The sequence below is a fragment of the Silurus meridionalis genome, chromosome 11 (assembly GCF_014805685.1).
Source record: "Silurus meridionalis isolate SWU-2019-XX chromosome 11, ASM1480568v1, whole genome shotgun sequence".
Taxonomy (NCBI): domain Eukaryota; kingdom Metazoa; phylum Chordata; class Actinopteri; order Siluriformes; family Siluridae; genus Silurus; species Silurus meridionalis.
Genome location: NC_060894.1, coordinates 20,225,768 through 20,245,000, shown reverse-complemented (window position 1 = coordinate 20,245,000; position 19,233 = coordinate 20,225,768). Strand labels below are relative to the sequence as shown.

At 38.1% G+C, this 19,233-nt stretch overlaps 2 protein-coding genes across 3 annotated transcripts in view; both read right to left on the bottom strand.

Annotated features, from left to right (window-relative positions):
• Window positions 1-7,862, bottom strand: part of hmgcs1 (3-hydroxy-3-methylglutaryl-CoA synthase 1 (soluble)) — a 10,866-nt gene extending 3,004 nt beyond the window's left edge. Inside the window, exons 1-9 of one of the 2 annotated variants that reach the window (XM_046861928.1) lie at window positions 7,762-7,862; window positions 4,523-4,980; window positions 3,996-4,121; window positions 2,578-2,742; window positions 1,903-2,071; window positions 994-1,164; window positions 641-747; window positions 424-549; window positions 156-313 (exon numbers count right to left, since the gene is read on the bottom strand). In XM_046861928.1, coding sequence (XP_046717884.1) covers window positions 156-313; window positions 424-549; window positions 641-747; window positions 994-1,164; window positions 1,903-2,071; window positions 2,578-2,742; window positions 3,996-4,121; window positions 4,523-4,970 — 1,470 coding nt within the window. In that variant the 5' untranslated portion in view covers window positions 4,971-4,980; window positions 7,762-7,862. Of the gene's footprint in view, window positions 1-155; window positions 314-423; window positions 550-640; window positions 748-993; window positions 1,165-1,902; window positions 2,072-2,577; window positions 2,743-3,995; window positions 4,122-4,522; window positions 4,981-6,443; window positions 6,586-7,761 lie in introns of those variants that run through there. The other variant, XM_046861927.1, reaches the window with a different exon arrangement.
• A 2,401-nt stretch (window positions 7,863-10,263) lies between these two features.
• map3k1 (mitogen-activated protein kinase kinase kinase 1, E3 ubiquitin protein ligase) overlaps window positions 10,264-19,233 on the bottom strand; it is a 38,402-nt gene continuing 29,432 nt past the window's right edge. Inside the window, exons 15-20 of the mRNA XM_046861263.1 lie at window positions 19,040-19,192; window positions 16,296-16,458; window positions 15,856-15,987; window positions 14,878-15,020; window positions 13,435-13,566; window positions 10,264-12,759 (exon numbers count right to left, since the gene is read on the bottom strand). Coding sequence (XP_046717219.1) covers window positions 12,610-12,759; window positions 13,435-13,566; window positions 14,878-15,020; window positions 15,856-15,987; window positions 16,296-16,458; window positions 19,040-19,192 — 873 coding nt within the window. The 3' untranslated portion in view covers window positions 10,264-12,609. The remainder of the gene's footprint in view (window positions 12,760-13,434; window positions 13,567-14,877; window positions 15,021-15,855; window positions 15,988-16,295; window positions 16,459-19,039; window positions 19,193-19,233) is intronic.

Here is a 19,233-nt window from a genome sequence, read left to right as displayed (position 1 = left end):
ATAATAGCTATATATCCTTCATTTTAATTTTTTTGGGTAGGAGGTGGAGCTCTTCACTGTTTTGTTTACATAGACAACTGCTTGTCCATGTTTTTGACAATTGCAATTCATCTCACAGGCAACAGGGGGCATATGAGTTTAATTTTCTGCCCTACCTCGGAAGAGGTCACAGAATTTCGAAGTCCTGCGTCTAGAGGTCCGGGTTCATCCAGGGAACGTCTGGCATAATACCTTCGGTGTTTCTCGTCCACGCGCGTTAGATACCATGTTCCGGGGAACAGCTCGTCCACTGAACCCTGAGGGATGTAGTTTGCTGTGGGAGTAAACAGATCAAGATTAAAATCCCATCATTACATATTTTCAAGCTAAGAAATATGGAACTGGAAATGAAGTGCGAGTGTTAGATAAACTTGAGCGGTTTACCTAAGTGATGGGTCTCCTGTCTCAGCTTCATGTTTTCTGCAAAGACAGCAGGTGGAACCTTCTTCCTAGAGTCCAGTCGAGCCGGTATATCTGACAGACTGGAAACCAGTTTATCTAGAGTAGAGCCTGGGGAAGAACAGACACATTTACATGACTGGAGACTTCAAGACACCTTTATAATGTTGTGTGTGCTAAAAGAATGCATGTGTATACTCACCAGGTGTAGCATCTTGTGTCACTCTGATTGAGTAGAGCGTGGCAGCGAAGCCTGATCCATAAGAGAACAAGCCAACTCTCTGACCTGCCAGCTCCTGAGGTGTAAATCTGCCAGAATAAGCAAAAAAAAAAATCAGTTTTAAATCTTTATACAAATAATAAAACATGATAGGGATACAGCATGTCCACCAAAAATGAATCTTTCATGTCTGTCTAAAACTAAGACCTTCATCTTTGGTCTAATTTTGTATTGACCATAAACGCCAGAGGATAAAACAATTCTGTAGTGCTCATTATAAAGAATAGGTAAGAAACAAAGGGGAAAAACAAAAACGTGTAACCAGGTTAACATACTGTGCTAGAATGGAAGCCAGACAGCCGTACACAGACGGTGTGTACATGTTGCCATTCTGGTTGGATATGAGTAGGGAAGCCTTGGTTTTCTGCTCAAACATCTCCGCGCTTGCTTTCATGAAGGCTTTTTCCACGTCACGGTCAAAATATGTGTCCTCGGCCTTCACATCCCTACGAGAAAACCATAACAAAACTGAAACGGCAATTCATCAGTTCACACTCGGAGTACATTTCTAAAAGTTCTGTATAGGTAATTATTACAACAAACCCTAGATAGTGAGCATATGGTAGAAACTGGTGAAAGAAGAAGTTTGGCAGATTTGTAACACGATCTTAGTGAAAGATAAGATGCTTCATACTTATCACATGCACTTTACAGCACAGAGATGTGAAGAAGCTAGTGTCAGCCATTATACAGCACCCTTAAAGCACAGGGGGTTAAAAGCCTTGTTTAAGGGCCCAAGGGTGGCATCTTGGCAATACCGTCGGCTTCAACCCCCGATCCTCCGATCAGTAACACAGAGCCTTAACCAATTACCACTTCCCCTTGGGTAGTATATATGTATATATAAAAAAAATCAAACAAAATATCAAAAACATTCCAACATTTATATCCTATGTGTGAATGTGTGTGTCCTTGGTGTCCTATAATTACATTTATTTGCATATAAGTAGCTCTGATTCTCCGTGCTGATGACTTTGTTTCGCACCGTATGCTTTTTTTTTTATTTGATTGCTCAAAATAAAGACAACTGCTCCTTTTGTGCACTTCAGTCTGAATCTCACAAAAAAATATATAACAGCAAGTTGAGCAGAATTTCAGAGACGACATGCTGCCATCCCTTTTTACTGCTTAAAAGCAACAACATCTCTGTCTCTCTGCAGTTCTCCTCATTTCTGAATACTGACCTGAAGGCCTCCAGGCCACTGAATGGCCCAGTTTCCATGTTAGGGTTGGGATGGGAAAGAAAGTCATTCAGCAGGAGTCGAGCCAGAGACTTCTGAACCAGTTTACAATAGGGAGAGTGGAAGACCATGTAGCCGAAGTCATTCAGGCTGAAACTTCTTTCAAGACCCTCTGAAACGAACAAACAAAAGTCATTTCTGTATAAAATAGATGTAAATAAATGTGTTTCGAAGGCGTTTCGAATGAGTTACAATTGTCTCATTTATATACAGTTATAAGTCAAGGGTCCTGGCTCAGGGGCCCAAAAGCGGTGTGGGTGCTGCACTCATGACCTTCAAATCCAAAATCCAACACCTTAACCACAGAGCCAGAACGTCCCAATTATTTAGATGTGAAGAATCGTGACAGCATTTCAATGGGGCAGGTAGGGTTTCTTGATCATTATTCTTTAGCTTATTCTAAAAGAAACACACCTCATTACAAACAAATGATTGTATTAAACGAAGAACAGCCATCTTTGCTTAGAATGTGTAGTACCAGCCGACCCTCTACTTCTACTTCAAATCTATGACTTTACACATTCGAAATATCAGTAAGTGAAATGTAGTGACGGTGGAGTGTGTGGTAATACAGTGCTTACACAAGGAAGAATTGAGCGTGCTGATAAGACTACACACCTCTTTGCCATTGGGTTTGGATTTTATTGCGGTAGACAGAGTAGCATTTGTCCAATGCACTGAGGTAGCACTGGATTGAGAGCTTGCCATCCACTACAGGATACTCGGACACCATATCGGGTTTATAAAAATCATAAGCATGCTGCATGTGGGTCCCTCGTAGACCTGGGGAGGGGAAGAGACACCATTATGAACTGGAGGCTTGTACTGCCTGTTCAAGATCATGCAAACTGTGTACGTAAACCATCAAACCTGGCAGGAAATTTTTTAATTCTATTCCATGACAGTGATACTCGCAATTACACTCTAATGAGCAGGAGTTCTGCGTAATCCTGCACAAGTTTTGATGTATTGTCCTATTGTCAGCATGGTATTCAACTTTCAGACACAAGACGCTTATTAGACGCTTCTCAGAAATGATGTGCTCATGTGAAACTCCTCACAGACCATGTATTGTGAGCAGGAATGTCTTTGCCAGAGCCTAGAAGATAGTCTAGCCTATATAGACATTGTTATCTATGTGCTGACCTTGTGTAAGCAGCCTTTTAAGAAAGGGCCTTTGTTTTTAGAAAAAAAGAGAGCGAGATGAAGAGAGAAAGAGAGACAGCTGAGAACTAAAGAGTAAATATACAAAACTTGGGTATGTACACTTCGATAAAGCTATTTCTCTTCCCCTGAGTATGTGCGCAGTAAATGACACCACTGCAGAGGTTTGGAACAATCCCACTTAGAGGTCGACCGATTAATCAGTTTTGCTGATTAATTGGCCCTGATAATTAAGCGCAGGAAACATTGGAAAATCTGCAAAAATACATAGCGATAGTACAGTATTAGAGCGACCTCTAGTGGTGAAACACTAACACCAAATGTTGTTCATTTCAATTTTTTTTTTTAATAATAAAGTATTTTACATTAAATGTTGTTTTTTTTTTTTTATCCAGTGTCCATTTAAAAACTCTCGGTTGATCAATCGGTTATCGGCAAGTACGATCCAACCTAGCTATCGGTATTGATCAAATCCACTATCGCTCTAATCCCACTCACTTTCAGCGATATTTTCTAACAATCTCGATCCCATTTTCCAAATATGAACTCAACTACAGCAACCATGACCAGGATAAAGCATTTACTGCAAGAATGTGGTAAAAGCATTGGTTGCGTAAGCAAAAAGCAGGAAATTGTCCCCCCTAAAAAGTTAAATCTCGCATTATTTTTTATCAGTTAGAAGCAAGAATAATTCAATTTAGTAATTTAATACACTCCTTTAGTGTCCTTTTATAAACATGGGTGAAGGTCTGTAATCAGTGTTAAAAACAGTAAATCTCAGAAGACTTTGATGTTTGCTATCTATCGAAACAAGATCAGTGATGTGTACCAAAGGGTATGGCAGCTGTGATTATTTACACAAGGTCACAAACCTCTATCAAATGCCAGAGGTGCGTTCGGTCCTACCAGCATAGCCACTGCTCCAGCGCCCCCTGTAGGCCTAGCGCTTCCTGTGGCGTACACCGCGATATCTCCAGCCACAACCAGAGCGTAGCGACCTGCAGCAAGAAATGATAAATAGAGAATCAAATACTGACATACTGGTGAAAGACTTTTTAAAATCTTGTAACATATACATTACAGCACAGAGAGCTGGTGTCAGAGTGCATGCTCAGTGCCCTGGAGCACAGAGATTTAAGGGCCTTGCTCAGGGGGCCCCAAGAGTGGCAGCATGGCGGTGCTAGGGCTTGAACCCCCAGACATTCTGATTAGTAACCCAGAGCTCCCACTTCCCCACTACTATAAGCATTTAAGTGCAATGATTCTGGATGATGCACTTAATCCTTGTAAAATCTAAAAGCAGGCATAATTCAAATTCTTTATACTGAATCGATTTCATCAAAGCTTTTAGCAGGGCATCAACCATCAAATTCAGACTATGAGAATAAAAAAAGTTTACCGTCCCAAGAGCTGGACTCCACCCAGTTCACAGCATTGAAAAGAGCAGCGGTGCCCCCGTAGCACGCATTCGTAGTGTCGATCCCTTCCACATCTGTGTTTCCCGATTCTTCAAACAACTGCATTAAAACCGTCTTCACCGACTTTGACTTGTCGATGATGGTCTCTGTGCCCACCTCGAGTCTTCCCACGCTGTCGTACGTTAAGCAGTTTCTCTCCATAAGTCGCTGCACCACGGTCAGGCACAGTGAGTTAATGTCCTCCCGGTCCGAGCAGAAGCCCATTCGTGCTTGCCCGAGCCCAATGGTGTACTTCCCCGCTCCTACGCCATCAAACTCCTCCAGTTCAGCCTGGTCTACGTACAGGGAGGGAATGTACACCTCCATAGCGATGATGCCGACATCTTTAGGCCAAGTGGCCAAATAGCTCGCGGGGAGAGAACCAGGCATTATAATTGGGCTGGAAAAGAAAAAAAAGAATCCCTGATCAACACAGAAATACCGAGACAAAACGTCCTGACATTCTTTCACCAGAACAGAAAACACATGCACACACACACTCTTGCAATACCACTGCAGGTTTAATGTGTTAAAGGTCAAAAAGCTGCAATCCCATGACCTTTTACCTCGTTATCCGTCACAACAAGCTGTAAGTGATGGGAAGATCGGATCATTTTAGGGACTTGGTTCTTTGAATCTCGTTCATCAAAATAAACAAAACTTTTGTTTTGAGTCATTTAGTTCATTTTGTTCCTTTGATCAGAATAAAAATTTAGCATTTTCAATAAAAGGACTATAATTCCAATAATGAAAATACAATCAAATGCAATGATGTTATGATTGGAAACAAAAAAAAAACTATTTTCCAGTAGAAAATTAAAGAATCACTCTTTGAGTTGACTCGTTCTTCTGAGTCACATTAAAAACTTGTTCATGAGATATACTAAGGACAACTATCCATATGCTAAAATAATAAAAAAATAAAAACATTACATTGTATCAGAGATTCCGAATGCATGAATTTATCCTATACCCTCTGTTCTGTTTTGAATTCCTGCCTTGCAAAGCAAAATATGTGCATTTTGAAAAACGGGATTTAAAGAACCAAGTCACTAAAACGATCAGATCTTCCCATCACTATTTTGCACTCTCATTCTGGTAAATTGTGCTGTTACATGCAACAATTTGGTCCTGGAGGATCGTCCATTCTGTATGTGTCTTTATGCGTTGTGTACTGTATGGCTGAAATGACCAAATAAACTCTTACAGTCATTCTCATTACAACAAGCTGTTTTTAAAACACTCCAGAACTAACAAATAGATATTGTATCAAAAAATAATATACTGCTAGTTTGTCTTGACAGCAGAATAAAGCTGTAAAACCCTGACTTGTGTCCCATCCCAGCTTTTCCATTCTTTTGGTTATTCTCATTACTTACTGTCCAACAAGCAGAAACACTCCAGAACAAACTCATATATATTGTATTTTTAAAAAAATAGCCTAGAGAAAGTGTGTCTCAGCAGCAGATTAAACCTATAAAACCCTGACTTGTGTCCCAGTGACCAGCTGGCAGAGTCAATGGTTCTGATCTGACCTCAGCAATACAAGAACATCTCCTCCTATAAGTGGCTTAACCAGATAAACCCCCAAACCAGAATACACACAGCCAACAGGACGTTTATACACCTGAAAAAATATTCCAAGAATCATCACAATTCGTTTATGAGCAATGAAACCGCACAGGTGTCGACAGGAACCAGGGATAATCAGCCCAAAACAACAGTCATGGCAATGTGTGACGACAGCTAGCGAACGGAGCTAAACTAACCGGAAATATAGCAATAAACCCGAGGATTCACACACTTTAAAAACAAAACAGCTAGTTTTCGGAGTCAATTCCAGATGTGGGTGTATCTCCTTACCTTTTAAACATACAGCACAGCTGTCAATGTCAGAAATACACGAGTTCCGGCCCCCTTTCCCGGAGATCATAAGGTCAGTTCACTCATGTGATCGTTGAAGCCGGACGACAATAGCGGTCGGACCGACCGACTTCCGGTTTAACAGCTAGAGACGCGCTGACAGTTTTGCTATAGTAACGGTTTCCTTCAATACACCCCTGATTATTGATTATTAATTAATTCCACTTGTTCATCTTTTTTTTTAATAATACAATATTAAAAATGTTTTTTTTTCAAAGTTTATCCCTTTGGTTCCGTTTTAAAAAAGTCTATCCCTTTGGTTCCGTTTTAAAAAGTTCACAACTACCCTGTATAATTGAACAATTCATACCTAGAACAAGCCAAAGTCAATAATGATAGGAAATAATTCAGTGATATTATCAGCTATTTTTTAAAACTAATAAAAAATATATTGCACTTTGATGAAACCGTATTCTTGATAAACATTTCATCCTTGTTAGTGATGCAGTCAATCCATAAGAATGTACAAACTTTAAATCTGACTAAAGAAGATCTTGTTTTAAGATGTCCTGATTATTTATTATTTAACTTTTGGAATGACTAAAAAAGTGACAAAAAAGCAAGTGTCCACTTGACCTATATTAACCCTTATAATAAACAAGTTGGATATGGTTTATAATAATAACTAATAATCCTAATCTTTGCAGTTTATTTTCAGATGAATCTGTGGGATGGAAGGAATTATCGGGGGGGTGGGGGGTTGTTTGTTTTTTGTTTTTTAATTGAGAAAGGAATATTTATAGTATAATATAACTGATAGGGAATGTTTTTTATGGAGGTTAATGTTGAAATAATAAAATGTATTAATACAAATATCATTATACAATAAACAATAAAGCATTTATTTTTATATAAAGCATGCTTTTTTTGACTCTGTTTAAATGGTAAAGAAATATGAAAAGTTTTAAACCGAATACTATGAATAATATATTTATTTATTTATTTGTGGTATATTTATTTATTTATTTAGCATTTTCTGTTAATTGATAAAAAATAATTGATAAAAACTTCTCATTATTTTTAAAAGCATTCTTTTATATATATATATATATATATATATATATATATATATATATATATATATATATATATATATACACCCCAAAAATGATTTAAAAATAAATAAATATATATATTATTCATAGTATTTGGTTTCAAACTTTTTTTCTTTACCATTTAAACAAATAACTCTTTATATACAAACGGGTTTATATAATATTAAATATTATATTGATTAAATAATAATATTAAAACTCACCTATGCGGGTACTGAGTTCTTTAGGTGTTCAGGTGTTCCTCAGACTCTTAATGCTGGATGCTGATTTGGTCTTATTTATATTTATATATTACCTGAGTGGGTCCTGTACTCTTGTACGACCAATCAAAACAGAGAACCGACTTTCTGACGGTGTAAACCCCGCCCCCTACCACCGCCCGGCACCAATCGGCGCGCGCGCCTTTGGGCCGCGCCGTGATGTGGTTCAATGGTGTGAGGAGAATGACGGCGTATGGGGAGAGCGCGCGGGCCAGTCAGCGCGCGCCGGGCCCTCCCGCCTCACGCGCACGCCCAATCCAAGGCCCCGGTGCGAGTTCACAACATGCCGTGGTTGGATTATTCAAATCCGCCTTTACCTCAGAAGTAGTAGGAAGTTAGTGTTTCATCAGGAACCCTTTCTACTGTATATATACTCAGTACTGTATAATAGTTTTGGGCAGGTGTGAAAAAGTGGGAATGCTTTTAAAAATAATGATAAGTTTTTATCACGTTTTTTTTTTATCAATTAACAAAATGCTAAATAAATGAACAAAATCCAAATCAGATCAATATTTGGTGTGAACACATTTTCTGAAGGAACTCCAGCATGTAGGTTGTTCCAAACATCTAACCATTATCCACATCTGTGGATGTAGACTGCCTCAAATCCTTAGATCTCCTCCTGTAATCCCAGACAAACCCAATGATGTTGTGATCAGGGCTTTGTGGGGGTTCTTCCAGGAGTCCTTGTTCACTGAGGACACCATTCATTCTGATCTTGCACTAAATTTGCAGAAATGCAGCCCCAAACTTGCAAGGAACCTCCACCATGCTTCACCGTTGTCTGCAGACACTTTATTCAACTCAAACAACTCGCATCCTGCTACAACCAAATCTTTCCGATTTTATTCCGAAGACCCTGCTGCCATGTTTTTGTACATAGTTAAGTCGCTTAGCCTTGTTTCCATGTCGGAAATTGGATTTTGGGCTGCAATTCTTCCATGAAAACCTCTTCTGCCCAGACTTCTCCAGACAGTAAATGGGTGGAGTTGGGTTCCACTGGTTTCCACCAGGTCTTTGCAGATGGCACTGCTGAACATCATCTGATGTCGAATAGAAGTAAGCATGATGCATTTTTCCATGATGTTCCCTTACCAGACCACTGCCTCATTGTCTTCTTTTTCTTCCTTCGGCTTCTCCCATTAGGAGTCGCCACAGCGGATCATCAGTCTCCATATGGGGGGTATGGAGACGTTTGAGGATCCTAGCGTTTGAGGATACGGTCCACAAAATTGCCTGTTTATTTGTTTTTTTTTTAAATAGCTTGAGGAGCACATCTTGAAACTCCAGTCTGCTTTGAAATCAGTACCTTGTGTCTTAGTGCTGTGCTCAGTCTTGCCATGGTGTTTGACCTGTGACATGAAACTGGCTTCCACAACCATCACCTTAGTAGTAGAGTTGAGCTGTTCTTCACCCAGACTTAAGGCTCCTACACAACTGTTTCTGTTTCAGCCTTAATGGCTGTGTTTCAACCTACATATCAAATTTCTTGGTATAATTGATTAATCATACACCCGACTCTGATCATACAAAAATCCCAGACTTTGTGCCAGTGTACAAGTGGAAAAATTGAAAGCCAAAGTGTGGTCACGTCAAATATCCATTTGATTTTGATTTCTCACTTGCTTTTAAAACTTTTGCACAGTACGGTATATATTATATATTAGAATGACTAATATAGCTTTGAAAAATATATACAAGCAAAAAAAACATGAAGAGGCACGCCATATTTCGTGGAATAAACACATTGTGTGTGTTTTGGTGTAAACTTTCCATGACCAAACTTTCCAACTAAAATAGCTGGATGGAGTTCCCCTGATTCATGGTATATAAATGAACACTACAAAATGTAGAATATTAAAAAGGGGTGAATACTTCTGTTATGCACAATAGACTAATTTTAGCATTATTTAAAAAAAACATTTTCAAGCAAAAATTATTCTTGCTTTATTCCTAACTGCTGATGCATTCTCATAATTATTTCTATATGATAGCCCTGGGACACAGGACATGTCCAAAATCCACAATTTCTAGAGAAATGACTGGATTCCATCTTGGAGTTTCCGCAGGCAATTCTATTTTCTGACTTTTGTTTTGCGTTACTGTTTCTTCAGTTTAACAGAGGTCCCAAAAAGTTTCCTATACAGTGTGTATTGTATATAATTTTTATGAAGGGTGCTAATAATTTTGGAGGACGTGGTTTTCCAAAGGCGAAGGACCTCACTGATGTAACTAAAAAAAATAGATCTGATCTGTTTGAGGCAATCACACATACACCATGCAATGAGTGTAATAGCCTATATAGTATAAAAAAAAAAAATACTGTGTTTTATATAAAGTAAATTTGTTTAGATTTCCTTTACACCACATTTATGGCATTTGGAAAAATTTACAGCATTCAAAGAAAAGGACAACACTGAAAGAAAGCTGCGTGTACAAAATATATATATATAGAAGACCAATTTCCCATTTTTATTTGCTGAAGACAAACACCAAAATACGTCAACTTTGTTATAAAAGGTTTCCAGTGGGATAAAAACTTTAAAACATCTCAGTATGCTTAAAATGATAGTATATAGCTTAAGCCAATTGTTCCATTTCTTTAACCCAGAGGTTTTGTGGGTCTATTTGCACAATAAAAATATAAAATTAGCCCCTAAGCCCTGGAAATCTGAAAAATAGAGATTAAAATAAACAAATAACAGTCAATAGAATATTTATATTTATATATATATATATATATATATATATATATATATATATATATATATATATATATATATATATATATATATATATATATATAGTTGAGAAAGTGAACTTTGGTAGAGGATACTCTATAGGACACCTGAGGTAGTAGAGACTGGAATAAAACAGCAATAGACCTGAAATAAAACAGGAAAATTATAATAGTAAAATCAAATAAAATTAAAAGTCAAAGAAAGAAAAACCAAGAAAAAGCGAAAAAGTACCAAGTGACAAGAAACAGCATTATTTCACAATTTCAGTCCAGCTCTGATCCATAAAAAGGGCATAAGTACAACTGTGTAAAATAAAATACATAAGAGCAAGAAAGAAAATTGAATAAACAACTAAAGTACTGAATTACAGGTATGACATATTTCAGTAATACTGATTAGCTTTTATGAATTTGAATGAATCTGATCTTTTTCTCTTCTTCCAGTATATAAAAAAAAAGACAAAGAGTGCATAATTTTAAAGCTTTTCATAAAGACATTAAAAAGAAAAATACAGTTCAAATAAACCCCAAAATAGAGGAACAAAAAAATAATGCATTTTATGGAAAGAAATGTGGTGGTATAAAAATACAGGAGTCAAGTAAAATAAATTTTTAGCTACCAAAAATTTCACATATATTTACATCTTAACTCTTCAAGCCCGATCGGCTTGTATCCCACACAAAACGTGTATTAAATAAAGTTTTATTTCTTTAAAAAAAAAAAAAATTCTCTCTAAAAAAAAAAAATTGTCACAAATTCTTTTCGACGCCCCTCCATGTGATTTACGAGGGGGGGGACAAAAAAAAAAAAAAAAAAAAAAACATTTTGGATTCTCAAAACGAAGCCTACAAAAACACCACCAACGCTTGAAGAGTTACAATTAATACATATACCATGATTTAAAAACATTCAGTGTTTCTAAGCAAAAGAAAAAAGATAAGTAGACTCGTTTCTTTTGTTCGTAGATTGAAAGAAAAAAGGCGCAAGCTTGGTAATATCCCTCCACCATAAACAGCTACGAGCGCGTATATATTCAGCCTGAGGTGACTCGGAGATGCTCGGCTGGACGATGTTCTCTTAAAACATCTAATGGATATTTTAAAATCACAGCAAGTTCAAATCAACGACATGATTGAACAGCACCAAGAAAAGTTGTGGAGGAAAATAAAAAAAATATACTGAATAAATCGACACCGTTTACAAAGAAGGCTCATGTACATGCTATTCATGCCATCGCAGAAACTGCAGGAAAAGTGAACTGAAAATCAATGTTTTATATAAAATAAGTTCAACTTTATAAGTTCGGTCAGGAGGTTCGAAACGGTTTGCTGGTCTCGATATCCAAAACCCCTGAAAGCTCTCGAATCATTGCATCTTTAACTCCGCCCTCAACACGTAGAAAAAAATATCTGATATCTTAACACAGGATTTCTGCGCGATTTAAAACAGACACATTAACCCACATTATAAGCATTCGCGCTGAGCATTACGCTAGCTTGAAAATAGCCAATGATTAGCAATACCGTTCCCTGAAACCCGTTCGTGGTGTTTTTTACAGGTCACGAAAGAAAAAAACAAAACAAAACAAAAACATGGCCCTAACAGTAAAATGCACACAATATGAAGTAACGGTTAAATGCGAAAGGTTTTGAATGGAATTCCATCAGTTAAAAGAAAATTATATTTTTTACTTGTTTAAAACAAGCAAACAAACCATCTTTCTCCAGTTACAGAGATTTCACTTTTAAAAGCTTTTCGGCACCTTCCTGTGATTGAAATGGCTACAGAACAGTGCAGAAAGGAGCAGAGTGTTGGTTTACCAAAGAAACAGAATGCAGCGAAGAGACATGATGCTTCTGTAAAGGCACTTGATGGGCTGCTTTTGCATTATGTGCTGAGGCTACAGCAGGATAGAAACCCAGTGTGTGTGTGTGTGTGTGTACGTGTGTGTGTGTGTGCGCCAAGCCAGTGCCAGTGCTAGTGTGAAAAGGACGACAGCAGTGAAGGGGCAGCCCAGACAGGCTCTCCAGTAGTTCCTGGACGCTCAGTGTTACCAGTTATGGCGGAAGATGGGGTGTTTGAGGAGCTCGCGTGAAGGCGGCCGATCAGCAGGCTGCAGCTCCAAACAACGCAGAGTGACGTCTCTCAGGCCCGGAGAAAGATGTGGAGGGATGGTGGGCGCTGTGGTAGCACTGGCGATCTGAGAGGGGAAAGCGAATTCACAGAACTTAATAAAACATGATAACACAAAAACAGAAATGAACCAAAAGCCGATCAGTGAAGATAAAGCAGACCAGAGATCTGCTTCATCGGTTTGAAACGGAAAGAAATTTTATTCTAGGTTAAAACCTGTCAGCACTAGTGATTCATGAATGACTCCATGATGGATGGTACAGAAATAAAAAGGTGCTTTATACTCGTCACATGTACTTTACCGTAGAGGTCGACCGATTAACCAATTAATAAAGCTGATCGCTGGAACTGTCGACTTTCGGAAAAAATCCATACCGATGTTTTTTCCGGCTTTCAGTCCTCTGTCAGATCACTAAAGCCACGTGCTGTTTGTTTTTACACGCGAGACTGCGCACCGTACGGAGAGCGCTATGTTATATATAATATATTATATATAAAATATATTAATATTTATTTTCTTCAACAGATTTTTATGATTCGTATTTGTAATAAAGTTCAGAACTATTTTACATGGACTGTTTGTTTCTTTGTGTCATGTTTGGTTCTAGAGGCTGCTCTTGTATCCAGGAACGCAGATTAATTGCCAAAACCGATGAATTGGTCGACCTCTACTTTGTCCCGCCATCTCAGAGTCTGAACTGAAGACGTATATTAAAAAACCCATCGTCATCGTAATCCTCACCTTGAATATAAGGGCCAGGTGGTTGGAGTGTTTTTCTGCGTTCCACGGTGGCTTTGCGCAAGACATCTCGATGATGGCACAGCCCACGCTCCATACGTCACAGCTACGGCCATACTGCTGCCCTCTCAGCACCTGCAGCAGCACAGAAACCCAATAAACAGAGGAACGGTGTTCTCACAGCTATAACTACGACTGAAACCTGCATTACTGTCGCGCAATGTCTAATATGTGGCTATTTTTTTTCTATTCATGCTTGTGTTTACATTTTTCTGTCCTGGCTATTAGTTCCACTGCTCCACCCCAAATCTTATCTGAGCCTTGTGCCCAAATAGGCAATTCACAAGGGTAATGTAGTTTCCACAGAGCGGGGGGGCGAGGAGCATTGGGGGGCAGGGTCGTTTTGGGAAAGAGAAATATGGTCCTTGTAGCCAGTTCTAAAAACTATATAAAAGTTGATACGTGGCCATTTTTTTATTTATAGGGTTAGCTCATAAACATTAAAAAGGTTTGCACTTTTTGGGCCTCGACAAAAGCTTCTACAAATAGCAGTAATCTGCAACGGACAAACCAATAGACAAGAGTGAAGATGTTGCAATGATTGCACTATCATGCACTTGCACTTAATGACTCATGTTGATGGAATTATGATTTCTGAAAGTGCTTTTAAAAAAAAAAAAAAAAACATGCTTAAAACAAAGTAACGGAAGACACCGTCATTTATATTTTTGTTCCCGGAGCTCAGGTTACTGATGTACGACCAATTTTAGAATGAAATATGACATACTGTGGTGTCAGTTTTAGGTCCTGCAAAGCCTAAAATAACTAAGGTGTGTGTTAACGCAAAATTATAGCTACCCCCCAGTCCCATCCATAGCTTGCACCTTAATTGCAGTCCTTTCATTCATCTTCCTTGAGTGTGAGATGAAATCTCAAAGAATTTGTTGTATATTTAGTCTGTGCCAAGAAAAGAATAGCGATGGAGGAGCTGTTCAACATTAAGAGGCTTTCATAATGAAGCTTAGTGCCAAGCAGGAGGCAAGTCCTGCTGAACTACCTCCCAATTTAACAAAGTCTGTGGCCACAATGAGAACAAAACATTAACACACAGACCATTGTGACCCGGCCTCGAAAAGGATTACCGTTTTTCTTTCACTTGGAGTAAGAGAGAAATATAAATGCACTTTGGCCACATTCTCTAGAGAGCCACGTGAATCCGATTGCCACACAGAGCGCTCACTAGACTTGGCTGCAGCTTTGTCTGGTCATTTATACTCCCAAAGTTATAAACACTAAGCGACATGCGTCTCTCTGTGTGCCTTTTCTTCACAAAGTATTGATACATGCCATAATTCATCTTTAAAAAAATACAATGTCCATGGTTTCTGTACCATTGAGGCATGGTAGTGGTTTGTCAGAATGCATGAATTATATGTTCAGTCTTACTTCAGGGGCCATGAAGGCGATGGTGCCCAGGAGCTGACCCTGGAACTCTCCTGCACCCGTGCCCTTGGAGGCCAGCCTCGCTGCTGCACCGAAGTCGGCTATCCTTAATCTCTGGCCTGTGCTATCAATCAGCAGGTTGGCGCCTGTACGAAATGAAAAGACAAACATTCATTAAAAATAAATAAATAAAAGCAATATTTTGCAACATTTGCAAACCTCCTCCACCCATCTTTTAATTACACTAGAGCACAGAAAACATATCAAACGCTGAAATTGAGGAAATGTACAATTCTAAGGTCATTTTGAATTAATTTACATATGTTAATACACATTTTTAATTACATTTGACACAGCTTCCCACCTTGTTAGGATTATTATTATCTTTTTATTTTATTTTTAAATGCCATGACAGCAGCTGTGGCTATTTCCATGTCATGATCAAGGTACGCATCATGAGATGTTTTAGCATTTTAGAGTTTTGACTATAACAGGGTACATTTTTGGAAGATCTCTTTAAAGTTTTTACGTGTATTGAAGTCCATTAATATGTGTTTTATGGTCATGTGATATTTAGTTAAATGTAGCAGTGCAATGCAAGCTTTACTTTTCAGTTAGATCTTTCCTCATGTCATGTTTTGGATGATGGACTCTATAGGTATGTAGAAGAAGGCGATAAACACATGAACACACTCAGACAACAACCATGGCCAAGGGAAGAACTCAAGTGAACAGTGCTTGCCCACATTTGTATGGAACAGCTGGGGTGAAATTGTTAAAATTTTCCTAGTTGGCACGAGAGCCAGGATTGTTTCAGCTCAGGACCCAGTTTTGGCCACATCTCAATTACAGCACAGACTGGGAGAAACATGTTTCGTAGTCTTGTAAAAAGACCGTCCACAGCAGCATGCTGAATTCATCAGTTGATTACTGACTGTAATCATCCCTTTCCTCAGAGCAGTTCTGGTTTGCGTAGCTCACCTTTGATATCTCGGTGGATGATCTGATTCTCATGGAGGTAGGCGAGACCTCTGAGTAACTGCTCTGTGTAGTTGATGACCACACCTTCCTTAAAGGCACCGTACTTGTTCAGCAGATGAGAGACAGAGCCACCTGGAATAAAACGGAGAAAGAAATGAAGTTTATAGAGTCTCCATCAAAGCACCTAAAGATATAAGGAGGAGTCTGATGATGTGATACAAAATGATTACACAAAAAAAAAAAAATTTAATTTTCGCGCAGCATTTTAATTTTCGTACAATACGATGGGACGCTACCAGGATTGACAGGATATTCTCAAGTTAAAATGGGCTCATTTTAACGGATCTCCATCATAACTCGGGAACTATCTGTATTGTGATTTTGACAATCAAATTGCGTTGAACTGTTGTAGGAGGTGTTCCACAGCACTCAGATCCTACCTGCCATCCACTCCACGAACAGGTTGTAGTTGTTCTTCTCGCAGGTCGCTCCCAGCATGCGGATGATGTTGGGGTGATTGAGGTGGCTCATCATTCGAATCTCTTCCCGCAGCGCCTCCACCACTTCCTCCTGCTCGGAGGATGTGTTCCTGACATAGGTCACCTATAAAGGCATTACAGGAGTCAGGAAGGAGGAATGACAAAATAAATAATAAATGAAATAAAGAACGGTTTGCCTTATTTAAAATTTCCCAGCTGAAAATTGCATTCACACTGAGAACTCACAGCTGAAAGTAAAAACCAGAGCCAGAGCGATGTCAACCTGTACAATTTCAAAGTATTGAGTTGAATAAAAAATTCTCTGCCCAAGCCCTGTCTACAGCCAGCTTCTGCTTGGCAACACCTCAAACGCTGATCTGACTCATCCAAGGATTTGCCAGATAACCCTCTTACTGGCAGACTGATTTGACATAACCATCTCATGTGTTTGTAACACGATCTGTGGAAGCTCAATGGCTGCCAATGGCACACGCACGGCTTTAGTGTGAGACTGTATTCAAGAGACGTGGAGTATTGACCTTGAAGCTGATTTGATAATGTGAATAATAAAAAAAAAAATGCTTTCCTCATTAATATACACCTAATATATTCCTAACATAGGCTACAATTTAAAAATCATTTTTAATTATAACTCGCTAGCCAAAATTATAGCTACATACTAATTTGTTCTGATGACCTGTATGACCAGTGGGACTGAGTTAGCTTCAGGCACAACAAGATTTCAGCCTCCAGGGTCTTTACTGGTGTTACGTAAAAAAACGTGCACCACTGTGTCTCACACTACTGTCACTGCTGTTCGATATGGGGGGGCGGCGAGAAAGTAGTGATGAGCCCTTGGGCCGAAGATGATGCTCCAGTCTTCTTCATAGGGGTAGCATGCTTCTTACTGTTTGCGTGGCTGTGAAGTGCTCCCTCTCCCATATTTGATAGCTCGATAGTAGTTTTACAAACCTTACATTTAGCTTTTCTGTCGTCTACATTTAACAATTTTAAAGTGGTAAATTTTGCAGCCAAAGCTATTGAAATGTAAATTTTCCTGGCCTGATTGCATTAGTTAATAGGTACAGCCATTTGACCAGGGAATAAAATGGCACTGAAAAAGAGCCTAACAATAAAAAAAAAAAAAAAAAAAAAAAAAAACACGTGAAACAACGAAACAATAGTTCAGAAGAATTACATTTTGATAAATGGAAACTAAAATTAAAAGCGACAAAGAAAAATCCTTGATATTTAATGACAAAAAAATATAAATATATTCTCTGACTTTCAATGTCTGTAATAGACCTTTTAAAATTCCAGGATATTCCATAAATTCAATGACCTTTGGGAAACCTCTCTCTCTCTCTCTGTGTATATATATATATATATATATATATATATATATATATATATATATATATATATATATATATATATATATATATATAAAATTATAATATTAACATATGGTACGCATAAGGCTTTAAAGTCAGCCCTCATATATGAATAATACAATAGGATGAATTATATCATAAAAGGCATTTAGAATAGTAATCCAGTTATACGTATCCACTAAGAGAGGGGGTTTATGGGTAAAAGTGGCACAAAGACACACTAATAGCATAATTTTGACTCTTCAAAAACCAGCCTTTTAGTGAAAGCTGGGGAGGGGGTGTGCCCTTTTGTGCCCAGGGAATGTGCCAAGAAACATTGTGACATGACATAACCTCGTTGAGTCGATATAACACTTTGACCAAGGCTGTAAACTTGGCATAGCTCCAATGCAGGACTATAATGGGCAGAAAGTAACCGAAAAGTGCTGATATGCAGCAAGATAAGAGGGAAAAGCAACAAAAAAATAAAAAGAGGGATAGAGAGAGAGAGAGAGACACAGACATATGATCGAATATGATCACATCATATAGGAGTATAGAAAAAAAATTCACAAATAAAACCCATTTAAAAAAAAAAAAAAAAAAAATGATCCTTTTAGATTTAACTGGACATTTACAGACCGTCCTCCGTCTGGTTGACTTTGATATCCAATAGTGTTAGAGTTTTATAATAGTGCATTATAGAACCCAGACATTTTCAATAATACGCTGGTACAAAATTACAAAACAGACCTTCCTACTAGCGGTCTACGATATATGTTGTCTAGGATAATATCGCAAAACCCAAACAAAACACACCTACTGCGTGCACGCATACATCACGTGGTGAAGTCTAGTAGGTTAAACTCAGGCACATTTAGAGTGCGTTCATTCACTGCATGATTGAGTTTATTAAAATACACTAAAAGGCATTTAGATCACAAAATTCAATATACAGTAGGAGAAAATGTGTACATTCAGTTTTTTCCTCCAAAAATGAGCTATTAAAATATATTATATTATGAAGTAAATATTCTATTCTATTATTATATGATAAAATACTGATTTCTTTTGCTCGGTAACTTTTTATTCTAATTGACTGGTTAAATGTAAGAATTTGACTCAAAAGATGATGCAGACTTTTAGAAAAACATGGCTTTATAACAGAGAAAATGCCCATAAAAGGTAGAAAATCATTACAAAAAAATGTATTTAATGGAAAAGATTAATCTTCATCACTGCTGTGAATTGAGCACCACACAATATGAAGAATATAAAAAATTTATTACAAAAAGTATCAATTAAATAATAAAAAGAAATCTCCCTACACACCTGTTTTACAGCCATTAGTGTTCCGGTGCCAACATCTTGGGCTTGGTAGCAGGAGGAAAAAGCTCCCAGACCAATCTGCTGTCCCTTCAGCCACTCTGCACCCTCACGGTAAGGCTGTTTTGCTTTGGTATGGCCAGGCAGCGTCTCTGGCGTCTGTGCATGAGAAGGAAAGGTTGAATTGTGGTTATTGTTGG